This window comes from Salvelinus namaycush, chromosome 15, assembly GCF_016432855.1.
Source record: "Salvelinus namaycush isolate Seneca chromosome 15, SaNama_1.0, whole genome shotgun sequence".
Lineage (NCBI taxonomy): Eukaryota > Metazoa > Chordata > Actinopteri > Salmoniformes > Salmonidae > Salvelinus > Salvelinus namaycush.
Genome location: NC_052321.1, coordinates 15,896,617 through 15,912,182, shown reverse-complemented (window position 1 = coordinate 15,912,182; position 15,566 = coordinate 15,896,617). Strand labels below are relative to the sequence as shown.

Here is a 15,566-nt window from a genome sequence, read left to right as displayed (position 1 = left end):
CCCAAACGCTGTCCTCAACTCTGTCCTCTGCATTTCCCAAACGCTGTCCTCAACTCTGTCCTCTGCATTTTCCAAACTCTGTCCTCAACTTTGTCCTCTGCATTTCCCAAACTCTGTCCTCAACTCTGTCCTCTGCATTTTCCAAACGCTGTCCTCAACTCTGTCCTCTGCATTTTCCAAACGCTGTCCTCAACTCTGTCCTCAGCATTTCCCAAACTCTGTCCTCAGCATTTCCCAAACTCTGTCCTCAGCATTTCCCAAACTCTGTCCTCAGCATTTCCCAAACTCTGTCCTCAGCATTTCCCAATCTCCATCCTCAGCATTTCCCAATCTCCATCCTCAGCTCTGTCCTCAGCATTTCTCCAACTCTTGCACTACACAACTGATTCAAATAATAAAAGCTCGATAATCAGCTGTGGAAACTAAGTGATTTTCCTGCCTATATTATAGTATATCTGACCAAATATTCATCACTAGACAATTTCACTTTAGCGACCTATCATTTAGAAAGCAAAACCCCAAAAGTGGGGAGGGGGGGGGGGGGTGAAGGAGAGGACACTTTTCATCCATCAATCATTGGATGTGCAGCACTTTAGCTACAACAAGAGAATTAGAGAGAAAGAGAGTGAAAGGCCATATTCTTCATCCGCCAATGAGACTTAAATTCCCTCGTACCCCTGTCCGCCTCTCCACTCTCTCCGTCTCTCCTGCCCAATTTATTCCTTCCCTGGACCATCACTCTCCATTCCTCTCTCTACCTCACCCTTCTCCTATTATCTCCCTTCTCCTATTCTCTCCTCTCTACCTCACCCTTCTCCTATTCTCTCCCCTCTCATATTCTCTCCTCCTATTATCTCCCTTCTCCTATTCTCTCCTCTCTCATATTCTCTCCTCTCTCCCTCATTCTACTTACCCCTTCTCCTGTCACACCCTCTCATGTGCCCTGGGGGGGCCTCTCTCCCCTTCTCTGTCTCTCCCTCTTCTATTCTCTCCTCTCCATCTCCCTCACAGCCTTTCTTCCTCACCTCCTCTGCCTTGGGCCCCTCACCCCCTCTCATGCGCCCTGGGGCAGGCCTCTCCCCCCTTTCCTCTCCCACTTCTTTCCTCTCCTCTCCCACTCTCCTCTCCCCTAGTGTGTACTCAAAGCCGGGAGTCAGAAGCAACACTTAATCCAGGGGCTGAGAACATAGCCCCATGATAACCCACCAGATAGTGACTGGCCTACACACACAATCGCTGTCAGTGGCAAAGTTATAATAATTGCAGAGATACACTCAACAAAAATATAAACACAACATGTAATGTAAAGTGTTGGTCCCATGTTTCATGAGATTAAATAAAAAATCCCAGAAATGTTCCAGACGGATAAAAGCTTATTTCTCTAAATGTTTTGCTCTAGTTTGTTCACATCCCTGTTAGTGAGCATTTCTCCTTTGCCTGACAGGTGTGGCATATCAAGAAGCTGACTAAAGAACATGACCATTACACAGGTGCACCTTGTGCTGGGGGGCACTAAAAGGCCACACTAAAATGTGCAGTTTTGTCACACAACAGATGTCTCAAGTTTTGAGGGAGCATGCAATTGGCATGCTGACTGCAGGAATGTCCATCAGAGCTGTGCCAGAGAATTGAATGTTCATTTCTCTACCATAAGTCGCCTCAAAATGCAGTTTTTGAGAATTTGGCAGTACATTCAACCCGGCCTCACAACTGCAGACCACGTGTAGCCAGCCCAGGAGCTCTACATCCGGCTTCTTCACCTGCAGGATCGCCTGAGACCAGCCACCCGGACAGCTGATGAAACTGTTGGTTTGCCCACCTGAAGAATTCCTGCACAAACTGTCAGAAACCGTCTCAGGGAAGCTCATCTGCGTGCTCGTCGTCCTCACCAGGGTCTTGACCTGACTGCAGTTCAACGTCGTAGCCAACTTCAGTGGGCAATAATGTTATGTATAATGTTTCAGCATTATAATGCGGGGCCCCATGTCACAAGGATCTTTAATCAATTCCTGGAAGCTGACATTGTCCCAGTTCTTCCATGGCCTGCATACTCACCAGACATGTCACCCATTGAGCAGTTTGGGATGCTTTGGATCGACGTGTACGACAGCGTGTTCCAGACTTCGCAGTCATTGAAGAGGATTGTGACAACATTCCACAGGCCACAATCAACAGCCTGATCAACTCTGTGCGAAGGAGATGTGTGTCACTGCAGGCAAATGGTGGCTACACAAGATACTGACTTTTTAAAATGTATTTATAAAAAATAAAAAAAAAGATTGAATATTGAAATATACAATCTACCTGCAGTGAAGCCGCTCAACATTTACATTACATTTAGTCATCTCGCAGACACTCCCTTCCAGAGCGACCCACAGGAGCAACCAGGGTCAAGCGCCCCACCCTAGGGCAAGTTGACAGATCTCTTACCAAGTCAAATCGGGACCCGAATCAGCGACCAACTGTATCGGCCACCGGAACAAGCTCCCAACCGCTAGGCCACCAACCATCCAAGATCCCCCCCCACAATTCCCTAAGAGCTGCCCCTCAACAATCTGAGACCCCCCCCCCCCACCCCCCTCTAAGAGTATTAGTATAGTAATTGACTTTCCAGGTCTCTCAACAATGCTATTTCTAGGGTCAATTTTACATGAATGTTATGCTTTTTCAGCCAATCCTGAACCTGAGACCAGAAACATGCCACCTGAGGGCAAAACTGGAACAAATGGTCTATTGATTCTGTATCCACCAGATACTGACTGGTTTTCTGATCAACACCACTACTTTATTTTAAAGGTGTCTGTGACCAACAGATATCTCTATTCCCAGTCATGTGAAATCCATAGATTAGGACCTAATTTATTTATTTAAATAGACTGATTTCCTTATATGAACTGTAACTCAGTAAAATCTTTGAAATTGTTGCATGTCACGGCGGGGCGGCGGGTAGCCTAGTGGTTAGAGCGTTGGGCCAGTAACCGAAAGGTTGCTAGATCGAATCCCCAAACTGACAAGGTAAAAATCTGTCGTTCTGCCCCTGAACAAGGCAGTTAATCCTAGGCCGTCATTGTAAATAAGAATTTGTTCTTAACTGACTTGCCTAGTTAAATAAAAAAAAGATATAAACTCAACAAAAAAAGAAACGGCAACTGTGTTTATTTTCAGCAAACTTAACGTGTAAATATTTGTATGAACATAACAAGATTCAACAACTGAGACAAACTGAACAAGTTCCACAGACATGTGACTAACAGAAATGGAATAATGTGTCCCTGAACAAAGGGGGGGGGGGTCAAAAGTAACAGTCAGTATCTAGTGTGGCCACCAGCTGCATTAAGTACTGCAGTGCATCTCCTCCTCGTGGACTGCACCATATTTGCCAGTTCTTGCTGTGAGATGTTACCCGACTCTTCCACCAAGGCACCTGCAAGTTCCCAGACGTTTCTGGGGGGAACCTTCGATCCAACAGGTCCCAGACGTGCTCAATGGGATTGAGATCCGGGCTCTTCGCCAGCCATGGCAGAACACTGACATTCCTGTCTTGCAGGAAATCACGCACAGAACGAGCAGTATGGCTGGTGGCATTGTCATGCTGGAGGGTCATGTCAGGATGAGCCTGCAGGAAGGGTACCACATGAGGGAGGATGTCTTCCCTGTAACAGACAGCGTTGAGATTGCCTGCAATGACAACAAGCTCAGTCCAATGATGCTGTGACACACCGCCTCAGACCATGATGGACCCTCCACCTCCAAATCGATCCCGCTCCAGAGTACAGGCCTCGGTGTAACGCTCATTCCTTCGATGATAAACGTGAATCCGACCATCACACCTGGTGAGACAAAACCGCAACTCGTCAGTGAAGAGCACTTTTTGCCAGTCCTGTCTGGTCCAGCGATGGTGGGTTTGTGCCCATAGGTGACGTTGTTGCCGGTGAAGTCTAGTGAGGACCTGCCTTACAACAGGCCTACAAGCCCTCAGTCCAGCCTCTCTCAGCCTATTGTGGACAGGCTGAGCACTGATGGAGGGATTGTGAGTTCCTGGTGTAACTCGGGCAGCTGTTGTTACCATCCTGAACCTGTCCCGCAGGTGTGATGTTCGGCTATACCGATCCTGTGCAGGTGTTGTTACACGTGGTCTGCCACTGCGAGTACAATCAGCTGTCCGTCCTGTCTCCCTGTAGTGCTGTCTTAGGCGTCTCACAGTACGGACATTGCAATTTATTCTGCAGTCCTCATGCCTCCTTGCAGCATGCCGAAGGCACGTTCACGCAGATGAGCAGGAACCCTGGGCATCTTTCTTTTGGTGTTTTTCCAGTCAGTAGAAAGGCCTTTTTAGTGTCCTAAGTTTTCATAACTGTGACCTTAATTGCCTACCGTCTGTAAGCGGTTAGTGTCTTAACGACCGATCCACAGTTGTACGTTCATTAATTGTTTATGGTTCATTGAACAAGCATGGGAAACAGTTTATATATATATATATAAACTAAGCAAAAAAAGAAACATCCCTGAACAAAAAATTATATATATATATATATATATATATATAAATATAATTGTTTGTTCAGTCTACATTAATATTTCAAACACATTCTTTTAAAAAACTGAAGGCTTACTCAGTCTCTGCCAGAGGCATTGATACGTCTCACTTTCCTCCATTGGGGAAGATGAATTACTGTTGTAATTGAGTACACACACACACACACACACACACATTAGCAGTGACACCCAGTTAAGGATGGTTCTCTGCTGTTGTCTGCAGACCGGGCAGGCCATGTATAGTAATACCACCACTGGGGATCTGAGTAGGAATGATGTGTCACAGCGTAATGACACTGTTACATGACACATTGCAGCTAAACCTGGGTAGATCGTAAACCAGGTTCCATCCAGGCTCCATGTGGGTTCCATCCGGGCTCCATGTGGGTTCCATCCAGGCTCCATGTGGGTTCCATCCAGGCTCTATGTGGGTTCCATCCAGGCTCCATGTGGGTTCCATCCGGGCTCTATGTGGGTTCCATCCGGGCTCTATGTGGGTTCCATCCGGGCTCTATGTGGGTTCCATCCGGGATCCATGTGGGTTCCATCCAGGATCCATGTGGGTTCCATCCAGGCTCCATGTGGGTTCCATTCAGGCTCCATGTGGGTTCCATCCAGGCTCTATGTGGGTTCCATCCAGGCTCTATGTGGGTTCCATCCAGGCTCTATGTGGGTTCCATCCAGGCTCTATGTGGGTTCCATCCAGGCTCTATGTGGGTTCCATCTATGGTAAACATTGGTGGAAATGTTCTGCTCATAACAAGCACATGAAAAACAGCGCTCTTATTGGTTCATGTACAGTCCATGATAACTGCACATTGGATAAGGGCAAACTCTGATTAACATCAATACAGTTGTTCAATTTGAATATTTTTTCTTACTTTGTGGGACGGTGGTTGGTTTACTTACACTTAAATTAAATCAGGATTGTTGAGCACGGTAACATTAAGAGAATAAAATAACACACATTTACTTGAATACAATCCTTTATTTACAGCAATCCTTGTGTCACCGTCAGATTCTCAGTCCGTTTGTCTGTCAGAAGAGCTTCTGATGACGGAGTTACACACAGACATGGGTCAGGTTGAGCAGGCACAATTAGGAGGAAATGTTTTTGGTCCAACTATGTTAGTTTCCCATTTCAAAAGGGTTTATTTCCCCTTGTTTGTGCCTCCTGAAAGCACGCACACACACCCTGCCCAGCCACCGCACAGTAAGGCCTAGCTAGCATGGGATGGGACTACAGGTCAATTCCATTTCTATTCCGTCTTTTCAGGAGATGTTTTGGCTGAATATCATTTCCCTTCCTAAAATTGACTGAATGTAAATGAGGCCAACCCTGCTAGCTACAGTACCTCTCCCACTCCCCACAGACTGTACAGCCAGAGAAATAGATCTCTCTACAACATTTCAGATGCCCTGACAACCAATACACCATGACACCGGAGTGAGACGTTTCCATGGGTTGGCCCAGGGTGTATTCAGGAAGGTGAGACGTTCGATTGTTAGAAATGCAACAAAGAGAGTGGACTCAATTCCCTGCCATACAAAACAGACAATCATATATCTGTTAAACATGATACATTTATATGTGCAGGTTTTGAAACATTGCACCATCCTGAACGTGACCCTGGAGAGTACCATCATCAACAGGCTCCAGGTTGAAGTTAGGAACAGATCTAGGACCAGATTACCCACCCTGAGTACTAATCATTAACCATTAGAGGGTAGAGCATGAAACTGACCTTAAATCAGCCTCCAGGGACAACGTCTTCCTATCAATCAAACAGATCAAAGGAGGACGTAACAGTTGCAAACAACAACAGAGCAGGAAAAAATTTACATCTCAAATAAAAATGATAAATGTCTATATGTTGGAATATACCTATATATGAAATGGGCTCAGCGTACGTACAATTATTTTCTGTCTATTTTTTAAATGCATAGTAACTTTGCAGATCAGAAGGTGTGTGGATAATAAATTATACAATATAAGCAAACTTTCTGTTCCAGCACGTCTTGAGTTAAATGAATAAGATCCTTCATTTATGACCATGACAGAGGGGAGAGGTCAAAGAGTAAAGGACAAGGGGCATGATGATGATAATAAGAATAATACAAATGATACATTTCATGTTAATACAACGGTGGGTCTAATCCTGAATGCTGATTGGTTAAAACCTCATTCCAGCCGGTGTCTATTCCACAAGTTACCACCGGCTAAATCTATAACGTTAAAATGCCTTTTTACTCTGTTCCATCTGACTTCGTCTCGGGCCTAACACCCGTGCCAATATATCTTATATCTACCGGCTCCTCTGGCATTATCCCTTAAATAAACGCCTTTCAAAACACCCAAGGACACTGTACATAATACAATAGGATGATGATAGGATGATGAAGAAGAAGCATGTGTGTCTTAAAGTTATTTTAGGAAACAGGCTATATGCATATAGTTATACAAACATTTAGATCTGAAATGGTCTCAAGCACCATATATATATATGTACAAAATATTCCCAAAGTGAATGCACCATGACAGTGGCACCAAGCAGAGTGAATGCACCATGACAGTGGCACCAAGCAGAGTGAATGCACCATGACAGTGGCACCAAGCAGAGTGAATGCACCATGACAGTGGCACCAAGCAGAGTGAATGCACCATGACAGTGGCACCAAGCAGAGTGAATGCACCATGACAGTGGCACCAAGCAGAGTGAATGCACCATGACAGTGGCACCAAGCAGAGTGAATGCACCATGACAGTGGCACCAAGCAGAGTGAATGCACCATGACAGTGGCACCAAGCAGAGTGAATGCACCATGACAGTGGCACCAAGCAGAGTGAATGCACCATGACAGTGGCACCAAGCAGAGTGAATGCACCATGACAGTGGCACCAAGCAGAGTGAATGCACCATGACAGTGGCACCAAGCAGAGTGAATGCACCATGACAGTGGCACCAAGCAGAGTGAATGCACCATGACAGTGGCACCAAGCAGAGTGAATGCACCATGACAGTGGCACCAAGCAGAGTGAATGCACCATGACAGTGGCACCAAGCAGAGTGAATGCACCATGACAGTGGCACCAAGCAGAGTGAATGCACCATGACAGTGGCACCAAGCAGAGTGAATGCACCATGACAGTGGCACCAAGCAGAGTGAATGCACCATGACAGTGGCACCAAGCAGAGTGAATGCACCATGACAGTGGCACCAAGCAGAGTGAATGCACCATGACAGTGGCACCAAGCAGAGTGAATGCACCATGACAGTGGCACCAAGCAGAGTGAATGCACCATGACAGTGGCACCAAGCAGAGTGAATGCACCATGACAGTGGCACCAAGCAGAGTGAATGCACCATGACAGTGGCACCAAGCAGAGTGAATGCACCATGACAGTGGCACCAAGCAGAGTGAATGCACCATGACAGTGGCACCAAGCAGAGTGAATGCACCATGACAGTGGCACCAAGCAGAGTGAATGCACCATGACAGTGGCACCAAGCAGAGTGAATGCACCATGACAGTGGCACCAAGCAGAGTGAATGCACCATGACAGTGGCACCAAGCAGAGTGAATGCACCATGACAGTGGCACCAAGCAGAGTGAATGCACCATGACAGTGGCACCAAGCAGAGTGAATGCACCATGACAGTGGCACCAAGCAGAGTGAATGCACCATGACAGTGGCACCAAGCAGAGTGAATGCACCATGACAGTGGCACCAAGCAGAGTGAATGCACCATGACAGTGGCACCAAGCAGAGTGAATGCACCATGACAGTGGCACCAAGCAGAGTGAATGCACCATGACAGTGGCACCAAGCAGAGTGAATGCACCATGACAGTGGCACCAAGCAGAGTGAATGCACCATGACAGTGGCACCAAGCAGAGTGAATGGGAGGTTTTCCTCTACGCTCAGATTAGTCCAATTCTGATCTTTTCATTTTTTTTACCTAATTGGTCTTTTGATCTATCAGTTTCAGCTCTGAAAAAGATCTGATGTGATTGGTCAAAGGATCAATTAGTGTAAAACAGATCAGAATCGGGCTGCCTGTGTAAATGCAGCCTTAGACCTATAGAATACTGTAGGACAGCTTCACTTTAACCCATGAATCACATAGTTACACCCATTCCCTCTATGGTATTTATTATGTTTTATAATGCTACTATTTTCTTCTAGCATTTTCTCCTCCATCCATCTCTCCTCCCTTCTAGTTGACGTCTCTCTGTACCTCTTGATCACCTTCACACCTTAACCAAACCGGCCCTGCGCATGCCAACGTGCGCATGTTGATTTTGTCTGTCCCCACCAGACGAGATCATGACACGCAGGTTAATTAAAATACCAAAAACAACTGAACCAGCTATATTAATGTGGGGACATACTAACTAAAAACTAACGAGGTTTCCCCTTTTATCTGGGAATTAATCGTCAGAGTAGAGAAACACACAATTCGACAAAGATCCAGGAATAAAATGGACCATATGCAATTCAGTTAAAATAACAACCCAATGTTTATCTCCCAGGACAAACTAGCTACAGTTATCTTTGATGAATCTCTCCTCTCATCTTTCAATCACCCACATGGGTTAGTATGCTTGTGAAAACCAATGAGTAGATGAGAGAGGCGGAACTTGAATCGTTTCCAGCTTCTCAAATAAAGTTATATTTTAGCAGCTGGATATGCAGTTTGGATGAAATTATTGAATAACATATATGTGTAACCGTAACCTTAGCAATCCGTTTCTTATCAACAGCTAGTTTGTTGATAGTATGACATGATAGTAGAGCATCTACAGATGCTATCCAAACGATCCAAATAAAGTGTGACCATTTATTTTGCAACACTCACGAACGCAATGTGGACGGTCTAGTCAAGGTGTTAGTGGGAGGGGGGATTGGTGTACGGTAGGCCTGAACCCACAACTGAACACTTCGGGTGCCAAAACCATAGCCCGAGTGGTGACAAGGAAATCAATGGTCCATAAAATAAACCATGTTTTGGCTTAGCATTTCACCACCACCATTCACATTGTCTGTCCTTACAGATGTAGGATCTTCATTTGATCACCCTGTTGCAGGAGAACTTTCCTGCAATGCAGGACATTTTAAACTTGTAGTGTATTTGGGGTTTAAAAAGGCTTCTGAAGTTTGTAATTTATACTTAGAAAAGTCAGACTTGATTTTCCCTTACGAAAAATGTAATCAACCCCTACAAAAGTGTATGTTAATTTTAATCCACATAATAATTCACATTTCCTGTGGCTGCAGGATTATTTTCCTGCTGTAGAAAACTGTCTCAAATGAAGATCCTACACCTGTATATAGCATCCCCTAAAGCACTTTGTGTGGTCCCACTTTCTTCAGGAAATAACAAAAGAGGTAGAAAAACGAACACGTAACAGTTCATATGTTGCATCATAACTAGTGTAGAACTATAGAAGTACAAACCACTGAGAACAGCGAGGCAGGGAGAGGAAACAGAGTGAAACCCTTTCATATTATTTTGACTTTTGAGATCTATCATTTTTTCAGCTAGCACCGTTTGTACACAAACACAGGAGAAATGTTTCAGATGTCAAAGTGTTCGCAAGGCACTTGTCTCTCTCACACATGGTTGGTTTTCTTGCCTTTCTGTCATTCTTTTCTCTTTGTTTCCCCACGTGACTAATAGCCGTCCGTCAGCCAGGCCTTATTCAAAGCAAGCAAAACTTTATTTACAAACTCCAACAACTGCTCTGTAAAAGTGATCTTCCTGTCCGGTGGCGGATACACTCCTTCTTTAAAACAATCTCTCTCCTCCTCCTTTTCTTCCTCCTCCTCTTCTCTCGCTCCCTTCTCCGCATGCCTTTGTCTCCATCTGCCTCTGCACCTCCTCAGGGAAATTCCTCCCTCTGCTCCATCCCTGTCTTCCTGCTGTGTTGTCTCCACTTTCCATGAGTCCTAAGAGTCCTAGAGGAGGTGTGGTCCGCCTGTCCGTTCTTTGTTCTACCTGCGTCGGCAGGTGACGTCGAAGCAGGTGACCATCATGAGGTGAGCCTTGCAGAAGTTGACCCTGGTTTCCAGTCTGTCTGTCATCACCTCTAGAGCCTCCAGGTACTCCAGAGAGTCCACCTCAAACGTCTGCTGCAGGTCAACTATGGGGAGGGGACAGAGAGATAGACATTATGTTACAGCCATGCTACAGGGGAGGAGAGATGGACATATGTTACAGCCATGTGACAGGAACAGAGACAGAGAGACCGAGATATGTTACAACCAGGAGCAGAGAGAGGCCATATCATTACAATGAGTAGAAAGGACATTTCTAGAAGAAGGGATGTTCTCCAGTGGGTGGACAGGGGAACACACAGGTGTCAATGATAGGTGTAGCAGGTAGAGAAACATTGAGCTCCCTAACATTTACCAGAACGATTACTGTAGGTGTCAAGGCTGTGGCTGAAATGCAAGCAAGTATGACACACACACACACACACACACACACACACACACACACACACACACACACACACACACACACACACACACACACACACACACACACACACACACACACACACACACACACGCGCGCACACGCACACGCACACACTTACATTCAGTGGTCCATTTGTCTGGCTCCAGCATCAGGTGCTGCTTGGTCTGTTCCAGCTCTTTCTTCAGCCAGTCGTACTTGGCTCGGACCTCGGATATCCGCTGCTGCCTGTTTTCCAAGATCTTCAGCTTAGCACTGAAATAAACCACCTCCTGATGGAGACACGGAGAAGAGAGGGGGATACAAAGAAATGAGGGGAGGGAGAGGTGGGAAGAGAGAGAGAGAGGTGGGGGGGAGAGACAGAAATAGAGGTGGGGAGAGAGAGGTGGGGAGAGAGAGAGAGAGGTGGTGGGAGAAAGGGAGGGAGAGAGAGAGAGAAGGGGGAGAGAGAGCGAGAGAGGTGGTGGAGAGATAGATGTGGGGGGGGAGAGAGAGGTGGGGGGCAGAGAGAGAGGTGGGGGGGAGAGAGAGGTGGGGGGAAAAAGAGAGAGGGAGAGAGAGGGGGGAGAGAGAGAGAGAGGTGGAGGAGAGAGAGAGGTGGGGAGAGAGGGGTGGGGAGAGAGAGAGAGGGGGTGGGGGAGAAAGGGAGGGAGAGAGATAGGTGGGGGGAGAAAGGGAGGGAGAGAGAGAGAGGTGGGGAGAGAGAGAGGTGGGGAGAGAAAGGGAGGGAGAGAGAGGTGGGGGAGAGAGAGAGAGATGGAGAGGTGGGGAGAGAGACAGATATAGAGAGGTGGGGGAGAGAGAGAGAGATGGAGAGGTGGGGGAGAGAGAGAGAGAGAGAGAGGTGGGGGGAGAGAGAGAGAGGTGGGGGGAGAGAGAGAGAGGTGGGGAGAGAGAGAGAGAGAGAGAGAGAGAGGTGGGGAGAGAAAGGGAGGGAGAGAGAGGGGTGGGGGGAGAACGGGAGGGAGAGAGAGGTGGGGGGAGAGAGAGAGTGGGGAGAGAGAGAGGTGGGGAGAGAGAGAGAGAGAGAGAGAGGGGGGGAGAGAAAGGGAGGGAGAGAGAGAGGTGGGGAGAGAAAGGGAGGGAGAGAGAGAGGTGGGGGAGAAAGGGAGGGAGAGAGAGGGAGGGAGAGAGAGAGAAAGGTGGGGAGAGAGAGAGAGAGAGAAAGGTGGGGAGAGAGAAAGGTGGGGAGAGAGAAAGGTGGGGAGAGAGAATGGGAGAGAGAAAGGGAGGGAGAGAGAGGTGGGGGGAGAGAGGGAGGGAGAGAGAGAGAAAGGTGGGGAGAGAGAGAGAGAAAGGTGGGGAGAGAGAGAGAGAAAGGTGGGGAGAGAGAATGGGAGAGAGAAAGGGAGGGGAGGGAGAGAGAGGTGGGGAGAGAGAGGGAGGGAGAGAGAGAGAAAGGTGGGGAGAGAGAGAGAGGTGGGGAGAGAGAGAGAGAGAGAGAGAGGTGGGGGAGAGAGAGAGAGAGAGAGAGGTGGGGGAGAAAGGGAGGGAGAGAGAGGTGGGGGGAGAGAGAGAGAGGTTAGGGTCTCTCCATCTCCATCTCTCCCTCCATCTCCATCTCTCCCTCCATCTCCATCTCTCCCTCCCTCCACTCTCCCTCCCTCCACTCTCCCTCGCTCCACTCTCCCTCGCTCCACTCTCCCTCGCTCCACTCTCCCTCGCTCCACTCTCCCTCCCTCCATCTCCCTCCCTCCATCTCTCCCTCCCTCCATCTCCATCTCTCCCTCCATCTCCATCTCTCCCTCCATCTCCATCTCTCCCTCCATCTCCATCTCTCCCTCCATCTCCATCTCTCCCTCCATCTCCATCTCTCCCTCCCTCCATCTCTCCCTCTCTCCCCCCATCTTTCTCTCCCTCCCTCCATCTCCATCTCTCCCTCCATCTCCATCTCTCCCTCCATCTCATCTCTCCCTCCATCTCCATCTCTCCCTCCCTCCATCTTTCTCTTTCTCCCTCCATCTTTCTCTTTCTCCCTCCCTCCATCTTTCTCTTTCTCCCTCCATCTTTCTCTGTCTCCATCTATCTCCATCTCTCTCCATCTCCATCTCTCTCCATCTCCATCTCTCTCTCTCTGTCTCCATCTCTCTCTTTATCTCTCTCTGTCTCCATCTCTCTCTTTATCTCTCTCTGTCTCCATCTCTCTCTTTATCTCTCTCTGTCTCCATCTCTCTCTGTCTCACCTTGTTGCCTTTCTCTCTCCTCTGCATGCGCTCCACGTCGTCTATCTCGTAGACCTTTATTTCGAAGGGTTCTGTGGTTCCCCTGGGGGCAGGGCGTAGCGGCCCGTCTACCCAGCGTACACCTGGGCTGATGGCAGGCTTCCTGACCGGAGAGGACGAGTCTGGGGTCAGGCTGGGAATCAGACGACGACGCTGGGTACCTGGACACACACACACACACACACACACACACACACACAGACATACAGTTAATTGGGATACTAGGAGAATAATATTACTTTTCGGTATAGTTGTTGCTAAGTAGAATGTATCAATTTTAATTTAAATGCTCAACATAGAAAAACATAAAACACATGAAGAAGCATTCATCAGAAGTTGTAGAATTGAGTAGATGTTGTCTCTTATCACCAACAGGACACATCTCTACATTGTGACTGTGACAGAACACATTTCTACATCTGTGACTGGGTCAGAACACCAGCATACTGACAACTACACTAATCCAGTACTCATGAGTTCCAGAGGGAGAGCCGGGGAGGAGAGGGGAGTTGAGAGCAGAGGAGAGGAGAGAACAGTAGAGAAGAAAAGAGACTGGGAGAAGACGCAGAAGAACAGAACTGAACACAAGACAAGAGAGAGGAGTAGACAAGAGGAGAAAAGAGAAAGAGAGGGGGAGAGAGGAGTAGACAAGAGGAGAAAAGAGAAACAAAGGGGGAGAGAGGAGTAGACAAGAGGAGAAAAGAGAAAGAGAGGGGAGTAGACAAGAGGAGAAAAGAGAAAGAGAGGGGGAGAGAGGAGTAGACAAGAGGAGAAAAGAGAAAGAGAGAGGAGTAGACAAGAGGAGAAAAGAGAAAGAGAGGGAGAGAGGAGTAGACAAGAGGAGAAAAGAGAAAGAGAGGGGGAGAGAGGAGTAGACAAGAGGAGAAAAGAGAAAGAGAGAGGAGTAGACAAGAGGAGAAAAGAGAAAGAGAGGGAGAGAGGAGTAGACAAGAGGAGAAAAGAGAAAGAGGGGGAGAGAGGAGTAGACAAGAGGAGAAAAGAGAAAGAGAGGGAGAGAGAGGAGTGCATTTTGTCAGTCCCTCTTATCTGACCACTGTGCTGGAATGTACATTTGCATAGACATTGGCAGACACTTTTTATGAATTCACACACAGGGTAAGAGGTTCTGACTGTCTCTCTGTCTCCCAGGTTATAGAAAAGTCACCCAGACAGATCTGCTCTGACTCACCACGAGTCACCCATTTGTACCTTATTACTGTCTACTGCAGCAGGGCACAATGGAGAGAGAGAGAAAGCGAGCAAGAGAAAGAGAGCGAGAGAGAGAGAGCGAGAGAAACACCAAATAATGCATGCAAAGCAGAATTAGGCCGATACCCGCTAATTATACAAATCCAGAAAAGAGCAGATAAATTTTACAACCACCTAAAAGGAAGTGATTCCCAAACCTTCCATAACAAAGCCATCACCTACAGAGAGATGAACCTGGAGAAGAGTCCCCTAAGCAAGCTGGTCCTGGGGCTCTGTTCACAAACAGACCCACAGGACAGCAACACAATTAGACCCAACCAAATCATGAGAAAACAAAAAGATAATTACTTGACACATTGGCAAAAATTTACAAAAAAACTGAGCAAACTAGAATGCTATTTGGCCCTAAACAGAGAGTACACAGTGGCAGAATACCTGACCACTGTGACTGACCCAAACTTAAGGAGAACGTTTGACTATGTACAGACTCAGTGAGCTTAGCCTTGCTATTGAGAAAGGCCGCCATAGGTAGACCTGGCTCTCAAGAGAAGACAGGCTATGTGCACACTACCCACAAAATGAGGTGGAAACTGAGCTATACTTCCTAACCTCCTGCCAAATGTATGACCATATTAGAGACACATATTTCCCTCAGATTACACAGACCCACAAAGAATTCCAAAATAAATCACATATTGATATACTCCCATATCTACTGGGTGAAATACCACAGTGTGCCATCATAGCAGCAAGATTTGTGACCTGTTACCACAAGAAAAGGGCAACCAGTTAGGAACAAACACCATTGTGAATACAACCCATATTTACAGTGCATTCAGAAAGCATTCAGACCCCTTCTCCACATTTTGTTACGTTACAGCCTTATTCTAAAATGGATTACATATATCTACACACAACACCCCATAATGACAAAGCGAAAACAGGTTTTTACAATTTTGGTACATACAAACAAAAAAAATATCACATTTACATAAGTATTCAGACCCTTTGCTATGAGACTCGAAATTGAGCACAGGTGCATCTTGTTTCCATTGATCATTCTTAAGATGTTTCTACAACATGATTGGAGTACACCTGTGGTACATTCAATTG

At 46.9% G+C, this 15,566-nt stretch overlaps 1 protein-coding gene across 1 annotated transcript in view; it reads right to left on the bottom strand.

The window, feature by feature from the left end:
* Positions 1-10,535: 10,535 nt before the first annotated feature.
* Positions 10,536-15,566, bottom strand: part of LOC120059787 (kinesin-like protein KIF26B) — a 177,374-nt gene continuing 172,343 nt past the window's right edge. Inside the window, exons 19-21 of the mRNA XM_039008836.1 lie at positions 13,206-13,405; positions 11,144-11,294; positions 10,536-10,684 (exon numbers count right to left, since the gene is read on the bottom strand). Coding sequence (XP_038864764.1) covers positions 10,536-10,684; positions 11,144-11,294; positions 13,206-13,405 — 500 coding nt within the window. The remainder of the gene's footprint in view (positions 10,685-11,143; positions 11,295-13,205; positions 13,406-15,566) is intronic.